We start from the raw sequence: 13,247 nt of genomic DNA on the forward strand, positions 1-13,247 counted from the left end.
AAAAACCGTGTCACTAGTAGCACTAGTGAAAATAACTGAACCATACGGATTTATATGGGAAGGGACAGACAGACGGAAAGAGGAGTGAACATAAGGCCGAAGCCAATGGGGCCATTGAGAGACTAACCGAATAACCAGACAAAAAACCCCATGTATACCAGCCGAAATGAACAAACCACATGACCGAAAGTCGACCCAGCCCCATAACCGAAGGATCAGCATAAGAAACCAATTGCACGGTTATAATTAGTTTGAAAAGGGCTATTAGTGTGTATCTCTTATTAGAGTTTTAATTTTCAGTCCTCTGTACATATAGACATTAGATATGACCGCACAACCGAAAGAACAGAACCAAATGCCAATTACACGGTTGGTTTTTGAATTGAGGGCTTCTTCGCAATGTTTTCATACAGTTTTTAAAATATTTCATTTTATTCTTTATAACATGTTTATTCCCATGGATAGCGAAAAGAACTGGGCAAGTGGAGGAACAACTGAACAAACCAGAAACGCAAACGAACGAACAAACGGAAGCCCGAGCGAACGAACATCCAAACGGGCAAACGGATGGCCGAATGATCGAGTTAACGAACAAACGGTCCACCGAGCGCTCGCCGGTAAAAACGAACGAACGAAACACCAAGTGAACGAACCCGCGAAACGAGATGAACAGCTGAACGACCGAGTGGACAGCTCTTTGTTTATAGTCATAGGTGTTTATATGGATCGATTTCCTGATATTTTAATGCAAACTTAAAATGCTTTTCTTTTCGGAACGAGTGAGAAGCGACGAGCTTTCGTTCAGTTATTATTTAATGTTAAGTAATTATTAAAAACTCTATGCACGTATTTTAGTGAGCTCACCAAAAAAAATAATAACGAAACAGCATAGAGTGACTAAAGCAAAATAAAGCTACGTCTGCTCAGAAGGTCTGTCAATCTCGTCAGGGGCACAGTGAACAGACCCGGTAGAGAGTTCAAAAAATGCCAAACATCGAAAACCACGAAGGAAATATGTAAACATCTTAGCGAGGGAGAAAATTATGAATTCTTTCAGGGTGAATCCCTCTAACACCATTTCAAACTGCGGCACCACAGCTGGCCCTACGTGCCTGAGCTGACATGTATCATTCTATGCAGTTTCAGCAAATTATAAACTTATATTTCTTTGTACCTGAGTGTCCGGCGTCTGCAGAAGAAGAGTTCTTATTTTGCATTATTACAGCTGCCTGGACTAAGTCTTTCCGTAGATGAAACAACTGAACTTGGAAATGTAAAATGTTGGAACACGGAGCTGAAGAACGGCAAATTAACAGCTGACCTTTGAAACTTTAACAGCTTTAACTGAGTCTTTTTACCTTGCTCCTTCGATAAAACAGTTAAGTTTGTTGATCTAACCGGGCTCGCGACAAGTATGCGCAGGATCTGTAAACTATGAACGCCCATTGTATTTGCATTAGAAGTTTCAATTAAGTAATCAGGTGTTTTCTTAAGATTTTATAAATTGAGGAGAAAGTAGAATTATTCTAATGTAAACCGTAGATAGTGGGTAAACATGTGTTACGTTGTAAGTCCATGAGCAATACATATAATGTACAAAGATGAAATAAAACGTTTGTGTGTAGATAATTAAAACGTTTATAACAGAATAAATGAACTTTTGGTTGAAATTACCTATTAGGTAACTACTTTGTGACAGGTGTTAATGTTATAGATATGTATCGATTGATTAGTTTTGTGATCTTCGGTTAATCATATTATCCGTCTTAGACTTATTTATGCAAGGCTTTTTTAGAAAATAGTGCACTGTACACTTGAACAGGTCCTAGGGACATGTTCTTTAAATGGAAGGTAGTGTTGAGAGTAGAGTTCAGAATGTAACAAACAAAGGTCATTTCTCTCCTTTGTGCAATAAAATTGTGCTTTGTTATTAATATGCATGTTGAATAGTATAAAAAAACAGATTTGTATCGATGCAAGCATTAAACAACAGTAGAACACTTTTTTTGTCCGCAGATGGCTAAGATGGAGTTAAGTCAAGTTAATCTTGTGAGTTTCGGAAAAATTGCTAAAAACTTATTATAGCTTGTTCTTCCCTGGAAAAATCATTTCATTTTTGCCTCCCGGTGCTTTAACGGTTGTTTTAGGTTATAGAAGGGGTTTTCTGTCAGTTTTGGCCAACATACAGCAAAATCTCCTTGACAGTGCACCTTAAATCCTGTTAATCGGGTAGAAAAGGTCATTCTTGATCAGAGCGGAAGCTTTGATTATAAGCACGAGATTGAGTGCGAGTACTAATTTTCAAATCGAGTTTGCGTGCTTCAGATAACCGCATGTCACGCCAATCTTGCTTCTAGGGTCTTCTTATCTGCTGGAAAACAACGGGAAGGGTTGAGATTTCTGGGGATGTGACAGATTTTAAATTTGAATCTCGGGGTCGTACTCAATCTCGTTCTCGGACTCTCATCTGAAGGTCCCTAACAACTTTGGAGATGTTTCAAATTCCTCTATCCTAATTAAGAGTAATTTACCACTCTGAAAATGTTACGGTTTGTAAACTTTTATTCTATTTAAACAACAAATAACGAAGCAGTGGCAACGGAACGTATTCAAATTCAGTTGGTGATAGTGTCGGTATACCCGTCTCTTAAGTCACAATGCCACTAGCTTTCTTTCAGAAGGCATCATTTCCAAGGGGCTGGGAAAGACCGCCGCCGAACTGGTTCCATTTGAAGAACGGTACAAAGGTAAAGCCTTCCAAGTGGTCCTATTAAAAATGAATACTTTTTTCAGCAATCATTTTTATAAACCTCTGTGGTTAAATAGAAACCAAAAAAGTATTACAAGCACGCTGGAAATTAAAGAAGGTGCATTCGCCTTTTCCACAGAAAACACATGGAAGGTTTTGTTACGTCAGTTTTTTTTTTAATAAATTAAAATAATTTAAAATAACATAAAATAAAATAAAATATTTAAAATACCCTGCATATCACAAACAACTGAGGCTTCGAGGGGGTGAAGGATATAGTTTTTAAATGATTGAATAATTTAATTAATTTAATTTAAGCGAAAATATTATGAAGCCTCGGCTTCTTATGTTTGCACTTATTGATACAAGCTCCTTATAGCCTTATTTCGCATAATACATTATATAACACATTAAATTTATTCTGCAAACATATCTATATACCTAATTTAAATATGTTTTTTTCTTTCTCTTGCTCTGTAAATATTGCTTGTAACCACTGCTCGCCTCGACTAGCTCTTGCTAACCGTGGGCAGTACGCATTTCTTGTAAGATTTATGTCAAGAATCAATAAAAGGAACTAAACTGATGGTTGCCGTCAACTCAACTCAAGCTCAACTCAACTCTTTAAAAATCCCAACTGTTGGGGAGACTTAAAAATTCGCTATTTACAACACCATCATTGAAATCCATCTTGTGATCAGAGAGGGACAATCCCCGGAGACCAAGGGGCACAGCCAGGTCAAGGCGAAGTTTTGACGGGTGAAACCTCGCTGGTCCCGATTTTTCCCGAGAAATCTTCGCACTGTCGCGACTTTCTGACCCCGAGATCTCCGGATTATATATCCGCGAAGAGCCAAAAGACGTGTAAAACAACGGTTACGAAAACGTTATTTTCGTCGGCAGTCATTGGACGATCTGTAACAAGAGTGTTAATCTTGATAAAAGTTTGGAATTTCCTCCTTCAATTTTCGGGTGACCTTTCTTAAACAAACAAACGAACTAACTAACGAAAAATCGACTTTGAAACACTTCCAAAATCTGTGGGTTCCTATTGGATATCTATGGAAGTGCAACCTGTGCTGAGATATACCATACCAGTTCCCTACAGTTCATGATAATAAAATATGACTTCAACGGGTAATCTAGAATTAGTGCGTGGTAAAGTAGAGTCAGTTTACAATTTCATAGTTGCTACCTAGTATTTAACTGTTTGATGGTGAAACTCGCTTCATGGCAAGTAACGTAGTCATAAACTTTCATCGCTTGATCTTTGATGGAAAAAAAATCAAAGGCGCCACCACCAGCGCAAGCACAAACAAACTGTCATTTGGAGACGATTAAATTTTTATATTTTATCAACAGAGTTGATACGGTTATTTGGCTAGTATAAGCAGATTCAAGTGCCGAAGTTTTGAGCGTTATCCCGGCGTCAGAGCGAAATAAGGAATTGTGTGTTAAAAGGGGGTTATTTTAAGCTGAACAGTGGAGCAACGCTATTGGTAGGAACATGGTAACGTGGAAAACAAGAATAAATTAGTCGAGTTGAAAAGTAGTCGTGGATTCCGTGGGGATTAAGAGTGCCGACTTGGAAGACGAATTTTTGCTAAACTTTTTCGGCTTCCTATATAAGCCTATATATCTCACACACAGTGGATTTGGGTAAAACATTGATAATTATGAGAAATAACAGAGGTCCTAGTATTGATCCTTGAGGTAGACCGGAAGAAATGAGATGTAGTTCAGAAGCGACACTATTTGCATGTAACTGATGTTTCCTATTTCAGAGGTAAGATCGAAACCAGTTGTTTTATTTTAGTAGTATTCCATAAAACTTAAGTTTAGTTAATAGAACTTGGTGATTTACAGTATCAAAGGCTTGACTTAAATCTAAAAACAAAGAAACCACGTAATCTTCTTGATCAAGAGTAGTTGTAATTTCTTCAATGAGATCGATTGGGCAATCAAAAGTTGTATAACCCGGTCTAAATCCATATTGATCTGGAGAAAACATAACCTGATGGAAAATACAGTTTTCGAGATAAATATCTCATTTGGAGCCAACAGCCATTAAATGTATCTGACCAAGGTTTTCTTTAGTTGTTCTTTATCGATGCTTTGGTTTCCCATGGTTCAACAAGTGGAGAAAAATTATATATCTGAAAAGATCGTTGGACGTAAAGGTAGATGTGGAGATGGAGTCGGCAGGAACTTGTTAGATAACGATTATTAAAGAAGCTAGCAACACAACAGAAAAAAAAAACAATCTAGTTGCTAATGTTTCAGTTAAACTTTATGTCAATTTGTATGACAAAATACCTCAATGTCTTCTTTGTCACGTGAAAACCAACAAACATAAAACTGTTGGTCACATACCCTTCACCAAAGAAACTTTGGAAGTGTAAACTAGAGTAAATATACAGTCCTATTTTGCACATTACTAAATCCACCACTATAACAATGCACTAAAAAAATTATATTAGCTATAATAATTGTATGTACCTCTCCAATGTGTTGAAAACGCGGAGTCGTATTTCTGAAATACACGGCTCAATGGAACTAGCCCTTTTATTGAGTCGTCGCATTCCTGTTGTCCTAAGAGCTCCTTGAGTTGCATTACCAGCAGTTTCTCTCTAGCTGATTGGCGACATTCAAGAACGTATTCTTTCTGACACAGTTTTCACGGTACTTTTCCTATTCTTTGATTCCCCTGGATTTACCTGCAGTATCAAAATTGTAAACTCAGTGTGTTTCGTGTTGCTCTGTGGCTACCACCGGGATAGCAAACCTTTAAACATGGTTAGGGATATTAGTTAATTGGTTTCTAGCAAATCACATAGCTATCACATGGCCATCATATAGTGTTGTTATTACCTAGACTTTCACTCAACAAAACGAGCACTTTGATTAGATGACTCTTTTTTACGTGCCCCTGATCAAATACAAATGTATCCCGTCCTGGATACAATTCCGCAGTTGTTGCCCTCTCAGTTGTTTGTTTGTTTGTTTTGCTGTGATTGCTGAAGGGAAAGTCTAAATATATACCAAAGCACTTAATGTATGGTCCCTCGGGAAACTAGTTAGTTTTGTTTTCCTCGGGACCACACATTAAGTGTATAATATGCTAAGCGAGCTGCAGAGGAATTTCCTTGAAGAAAGACGGAAAAGAAACAGAACTTTGCTTTATAAAATCCTCAATGGTCAAACAGGGATTGATGCGACAAAGTACCTAACCCCTCTGGGACAAAAAAGTGGCCATGTTAATGCGGAACCTTTCAAAGTCTAATTCACTCATACTGAGTATTTCAATTTTTCTTTTTTCCCAAGAACAATAAGGGAATGGAATATTTTTTCAGAGAATGTAGTTAAAGCTCCATCCCATGCAGCTTTAGCTGCCCTTGTTTCAGTATTGTGAATTTTCAGCTGGTTATTTATTATTGTTATTTATTTATTTTTAAATCCTTTGACCACTAATAATCATGTTATTGATGGAGGTAAATAAATGTGGTAAATGGTAAACAGTACCCGGCCATTGTATCTTATAGCAGCAATTGAATTGAATATACGGTCACTAATTTTAAATACAAAATGCCACCAAAAGAGTCTTTCAGAAATTAAATTACTATGCAGCCCGCGAGGTGCTGAAGACAAGCGTATGATCCTTTTTAGTCAACACGCCAGACCGCATAACCTATCGATGACATCAATGACACCAATGAAATCAATGAGTAATCAATCGATTATCGTCAGGTAACCAGTTGATTAGTCATTGATTATTGCCGATGATCAATGAGTAATCGATGACTAATCGATAGGCCACAAAATTTTTTGTTATTGATTAGTCATCGATTGCATCGATTAGTCATTGATTTCATTGATTAGTGGTTGAAATCATTCATTATTCATCGATATCATCTCGTGGCAGCTGTTCCGGTGCGTAATGTAACTGCTTATGACGGTTGTTTCCTTAAGCCGAAGCAGTTTTACTTTAATGACAAACATCCACCGAACAAACTGTATAACCACGTAGTCGATTCTTGTCAGCGTACTTGTTAGTTTCATTTTCAGACTGGTTGGTTTCTGTTCAGTTGTTTTGTTATTACTTAGGTGGAGCCCAAGTTATAAAATAGGATTTCTTCGTAAGTCTCAAATGGCAAAGAGGGGTCTACTGCGCGTGCGCTATATGTTGGCCGTATAGTGCATGTATTCACCATAAGCCGCCATTACCGGACAAAAAAAAGGACGTAAAATCAACACAACGAATAACGTATTCTTAAAAGAAAACAGCTATTATGTGTGTTGTCCGCTAACTCCTTTCATTGAACGAAGCTAAGAGGCAACTTTCCTTTCAGGACGGATATCCAAAAGTTCGACTTCGATTAACCTCCCCTCGCAGACGCTCTTTTGGCTCTTCTCGATCAATCCCCCTTCGGTGTCAAACGTAATCGATAAGATCAGGCCGTAAACACAGAATTTAAATGCAGCCGAACAAAACATTTCATTTCTCTGGCCGCAATATAAAAAAGAAAACGGGCAATTAACTTTAGAGATTCAAGACCATTTCGTGGGTAAAAAGACTAGGTGAAAAGTAGGAAACTAAAACTAAAGCTTCGAAAATAAATTTCATTCGGGGTCCAGTGCGAGCGATAAGATCTATTCACCAGAACAAATGTAAACACTGAAAGTTTGCTAATGCAAAACGACAATCAACGCTTGACGTATTGATTTCTATATTTACGTTCACTTGGATAAAGCCAAATTCAAAATGTGACCCTCCACGGGAAAAGAGGGAAAAAGGTGAACGCACGGGCACGCCAAATTGACACGCTAAACAATAGGCAGTGAGTGAAATGACACGCCGGCATCTGAGCAGCGTGTCAGAATGCACGGCTAATTAAAATTTTTCTTTTGTTCGTATCGCACGATAAAAGCAAAGGTGCGTGTTGGATCGAACAGTGAAGTGTGTCAAGCATAGCACCGGGTGAAATGGCACGCCAGCGAGTAAAATGGCACGCAAGTGACCAACATTCCGCGGTAGCTGTGTCTAAGATTTTGAATTTCATTCAATTAACTGTTCTCTCTCTTGTCAAACAATTGCAAACTTGATCGGCACGCGAACTGTGTTTCATCCAGCGGTATAAACGTACGCTTACTTTAGAAACAATTAAGCATTCTTCTCATATTTTCGACAGTACCAGGGAGCTCTTCTCAATCGAGTGTGAAACCAAAATTATTCAATTTATCTTTATCAGACGCTCTTTAACGCGCCACAAACTAACGAGGGCTACGAGAAAATGTCAGATGACTTGTGTGTTCGTTTCAGCAAACATAAAACGCAAAAATGAAAACTAAGAAGGAAATTACCCTAAAAATCCGAGTTTATGTTGTGAATAAAATTATAACAGTAGAATCTGAAAAAAAAAATCTTTCAGTCTTAAGCGATAAGATAGATTCATTGGAGCAAACGCAAACGCCGAAAATTTGCATATTCATACCAACAACAACTGAGTACCGCAACGCAAAACGCATTTTTTTCACGTTGGATAAAGCCAAAATAGCAACTTTACACCCGGGCTTTAGCAAAACGGAAAGCCCCTTCCGATGTTACAACACGTTGAGAGAAGCCGTCGTTTGGATGCAGAAAGGATCTGCAACGCTGAAAACACCGGGAAGATTTCGGTCACGTGCTACGCAACCAAAATCGTTCACGTGTATCAAGTTTTATCCGGCGATTTGGCATTGAGGAAGAAAATTTTTCGGCGGTTCTTAATTTGGAAGAAAAACTGAACGGTTTCTGCTTGTTATTCAATCGCCACGGGAGCTGCAATGTCTTTCCACTTTATAAACCCAGCTTCTTTCATTTAAAGCCCTTCTAAAACCTGGAAATTCTCTCTTTCGTGTCATGATGTTTCGTCCATTGGCAATCACGCAAAACCACTAAAAGATTGAACGTACACTTCGACCTTTGCGTTGCCTTCCATTTCGATACACACCGAATCCACGGTAGCCTACACAGCAGTGGGCGCGTAAATTTGGACCAATAAGAGTCATTCAGTTTACGCTTCACCGCTAATATTACAGGTCTTAAATTTTTGCCGCGCAGTAAGTAAATGTGCCAGGAACAATAGGCATTCTGAGCGATGCATATTGTATAATTATAGAAACAGTGGAACCTCGATTCACTCTTGTATTTTGTGAGAAAACCTAATTTTATATAAGCATAAAGACCTCGTGGTTTCGTTTAGGTTTCCTTACCATTTTTTTTTTAACCTTCGACTCAAAAACCTGTATTTTGTATCGTATTTTGTCATGTGTGTAGTATGGCAAAACTTTAAACTCTCTAAAACGAGGTCCACGGTATAACGAACGATATTCTCCAGCCCGACCTTTTAAAATGAATGGAACAGAACCTCGTCATAACGAACCGATTTACCTGGTCCCTTGGCACTTCGTTAAAGGGAGGGGTTCACATTTCAGCGCATGTGCATGAATCTAAATGTTTTTTTCTCTTTCTTATAAACATTGTGGCCTTAAAAATCCCACTCACATGTACTTCAGTAATCACATTCTATAATTAGTCCAAGCAAAATGACCGATGACCAAAATTAACAGAAAATGCTAGTGGATTGTACTCATACTGTCGATATTGAATTTAGCGTTGACCCGTAGGATTTAATCCACGGTTGATGTGTTTACAGTTATTTGCATGCGAAATAACGGAATCATATGAAAAAAAATTACCACCCAAGTTACCTATTCCCTTCCGAATGGTTCATAAACAACGATAAAGTAAAAATAGGCTTGGGTTATAGTGAGCAAAGGCGAAAAAGTATTTTGATTCATGGACATACGCAGAACCGTGAACCCCTCCCTTTCAATCGAGGTTCCACTGTAAGAGCTACCGGCTGTTCTGTTTTTCACTCTACTAAACAGCAGTCAGCTCATATCCTGCTTAACAATAACTGCTGTTTTTTTTTCTTTTTTGTTTGTTTGTTTGGTTTTTTTTGTCAACTAAGAACCTTTTAAGGTTGGGAGTAATATTTTTGAAAAGTAACAGAGCGAAAAAAGACGTACACACACCAGACAGTCGGGGACGCATTATTTTGATGTCACCCTACAAATTCAATTTTCAGTCACCTTAATTATTATCTTCTTTTGTGTTATTCCAAAAACAAAATCACTACTTCTTGTTATTGATCCTTCTGCCAAATACCTTTTAAAGGAAATTTATTAACGCAAATTTTAAAGTTCGCGTTGATTTCAATCGCGTTAAAGTTTGCTAATTTCCGCGTTTCCGCGGCCTTAATTTCCATAATCGTCGCCCCAAATTCTCGATACACTCCAGAGAAAAAGGACTGTTTTGTCAGGGTGGAGATCCGCCTGTGTCATGGACACTGTGAAGAACGTCGAAGTGCTCAGATTCCATCGCTTAACCCCTACGTTTAGGAACAATTCCACGAACAATATTTGCGTTTCGTATCTTAACAGTTGGTGTTAAAATAAATTTGGTCCTGTCGCCAGTGTCACCAAATTCTGTTTCTTTAGGTAAGTCGCGTTAATTTCCCTTATTTTGAAAATTTTGACCCTCTTTCACGTTAATTTCTATTCCTGGGAACTAATTTTTCCTTCAGTTCGCGTTAGTTTAATTCCCGCGTATTTCCAATACCTTAATAAAAACAAGCGTTAATTTTCTACAATAAGATATATGGAAAAAAACAGATGATGACATTTTTTGATTGTGCGAAATTTTGAAAAAAAAAGGAGGGATTAAAAGTAAAAAGCGACAAGAAACTTAGGATTCAAGTGTTCTTCAGTTGACTCACCAATCTAATCTTTTCATGTAGTTCTCCGTGTTGAAGAAACTTGTTCCCACCGTGGCGTTGTTGGCGGGAATAATATGCGAAAAATCCGGGTGACGTTTGAGGAGTGTCGCTAGTACACCCAGACCCCCAAAAGGTGGCCCTATCACGAGGAATGAGGGGAGCCTGGAGACTTGTGATTAAGCCAGATTTGAAGATGGAAAATGATTGGAAAATGAAATGAAGGTATGTCATATGAAGGTATCACCATACATGTCTTATGACGTCATATCTCACGACTGCACCTGGGGCCGGTTTCCCAAAAACTCCCGAAGAGTTTCCGGGTTCCGAGTGCTTGTGCCATCTCCCGAGCCAGAGGCTCATGTTAAATTGCTGGACAATAGTCCAGATAGAATTGAAATTTTGGTTTTTGAGGAGAGGGGAAAAATCAGAGTCCCCGGAGAAAAATCCTTGCAGCAGAGACGAGAACTAACAACAAACATATCCACCAACATACCAACCCACATATGACACCGAGTCCGGGAATCGAACCGAGCCACATTGGTGGGAGGCGAGTGCTCTCATTACTGCGACATCCCGGTAGTGTTTTATTGGAAAGAAGCCCAAAATGATAGATGTATTTTTTTCAGTCGGTGACATACTTAGAACTTCTGTCATCGGGAGTCCAGCATGTGACGTTCCGATTAGATTAGTTCGGGTGTCCTACCATTGAGCTACAAAGACTCGTGGGTTCTTGGCCATTAAACTAGGTTCGTGTGCCAAACACTCCCGATATTGCAAGCATTTCAATGTCGATGAATGGTGTTTGTGAAAAGAATGTGATGTTATGGTTTACCTGGTGAATAAATAATAAATACATATTTTTTTTATTTCAGTCAGAGACACGGGCATACTCGGAAAAAGAAAATCCAAGTTCTCCCAATATGAGTCTAGCCTATGAACCTCCTATAAACAGTTCGGACATTCTACAACTATCGTGGGAGCTGGGCCTTCTTCATATCCTCAGTGGTAGAGCATCCAAACTAGTAATCGGAAGGTCATAGGTTCGACTCCTGTTGTGAGTACTCGAATTTTCTTCGAGGATAGCTGCGTCACTGACTAAAAAATTCCATGTACCATTTATTCATCCTCGCATCAATCCTCGAATATGCATCACCAGTTTGGGGCGCTCTGCCGAAATACCTTGTAGACGAGTTAGAGTCCACACAAAACAGGTGTTTGGACATCATTGGGATACCGAGAACATCCCTCCCAACGTTGGAGGAAATACGACAAGTAGTGACAAAGCGTGAATTGGAAAGAATTGGAAATAATAAAAACCATCCAAATTAAAATCACTACAAAGCAAAATACTTGCTACAGCTTTAACCTGAGATCAACACCAGGATCAGTAGCAAGATCAAGGCCAAGAACCAAAAGACATGCGAGCTCTTTTACTGCGCGGGCAGCCAGGCTCCTTTGTTTATGATTGTGTATTTTTAACTTTAGATCCAATTATGTTATTGTATATTTATTTTTTAAGATGGATGAATAAAGCTTCTTCTTTCACCAGACTTAAGACATAGCATCACATATTTTTTCAAATGTGTTTCTTTATTACAAAGTTTTCTACGTCAAAAATCGAATTTCTGGCTATAAACATCACGCACGTTAAAAAGTTTTTTTGGGCCCGAAGTATCTGCGAGTTTGAGGAACGGCGTGACTTTTGCCGGAATAGCAATGCTCCAAGTTTAAGTTACTTACCAGCCAGATGGGATCTTTATCTTTTGGAAACAGATTGAAGTAGATGTCGGCAAGTTCAATCGGCGAAGCGTACTTCAGCTCAAGGCTAGTCCAGCGGTGAACAAAGTTGACCAATCGGCTGATGGCGTACAAAGCTAACTGGTCGTTTCCATAGTTGGTCATGTGAGTCATTACAATTGACACCTGTCAGGGAAAAAATAAAAGGCCTTTAATAGGTCCTACAAACGAATGAATTTTTGAAATCAAACAGCTGCATTACTTGGTAACAAAACGCCGCAACGCAGCAGCAATTTTGGTCTTCATGCATCACGCCCAGATAATGGAAGCATTACAGGCCACGAAATATGCGAGTTTTCGATCTTGTAAGTGGGGATGATGAGCGAATACTTATTGAAAACATTTTGTGGCGTTTTCGGCTAGATCAGTGAAAACGAAGATAATGGCGATAAAGTCCCGTAAATAGCCGCTTAAAAGCCCACTCCACCCCGCTTCCCCCCCCCCCCCCCCCGATAACAGGCCCATCCACCCCCCGGATATAAGCAACCTCTTCTAGTTTCGTTCGTGTTGTTAGTTTTAATTTTGTTCTAAATATTGACGTTAATTCAAAACCAGTAAATGAAAAACGCATTTCGGTCAACACTGCTATAGCTAGTTTCGAAACGTTTTTTTTATTCCGGTTATAAGCCCACCCGGATATAAGCCCGTCCGTTTATAATTATAAGCCCATCTAAGACCCCTCATGAAGTTGTATCAGGCCCGTAGCAAGGCTAAAACAACTGAGGGGGCTTAGCGAAATAGTTAAACAAAACTACCCCCCCCCCCCCCCTCGCTCCGTCACTCAAAACACGGACTGATTAGGGAGTTTAAGATGCAACGATAACAGAAAAAAAAAAGGAGATTTAGTAAGAAAAAAAATAACTTTGCACCTGCATCAAACT

General features: G+C 38.9%; 1 protein-coding gene across 1 annotated transcript in view; it reads right to left on the minus strand.

The window, feature by feature from the left end:
* Window positions 1–2,544: 2,544 nt before the first annotated feature.
* The window catches only part of LOC146453540 (bifunctional heparan sulfate N-deacetylase/N-sulfotransferase 4-like), a 29,780-nt gene continuing 19,077 nt past the window's right edge, over window positions 2,545–13,247 (minus strand). Inside the window, exons 6-8 of the mRNA XM_085096456.1 lie at window positions 12,310–12,492; window positions 5,249–5,466; window positions 2,545–2,767 (exon numbers count right to left, since the gene is read on the minus strand). Coding sequence (XP_084952582.1) covers window positions 5,398–5,466; window positions 12,310–12,492 — 252 coding nt within the window. The 3' untranslated portion in view covers window positions 2,545–2,767; window positions 5,249–5,397. The remainder of the gene's footprint in view (window positions 2,768–5,248; window positions 5,467–12,309; window positions 12,493–13,247) is intronic.

The sequence above is a fragment of the Pavona decussata genome, unplaced genomic scaffold, assembly GCF_977016875.1.
Source record: "Pavona decussata unplaced genomic scaffold, jaPavDecu1.1 SCAFFOLD_329, whole genome shotgun sequence".
Classification (NCBI taxonomy): domain Eukaryota; kingdom Metazoa; phylum Cnidaria; class Anthozoa; order Scleractinia; family Agariciidae; genus Pavona; species Pavona decussata.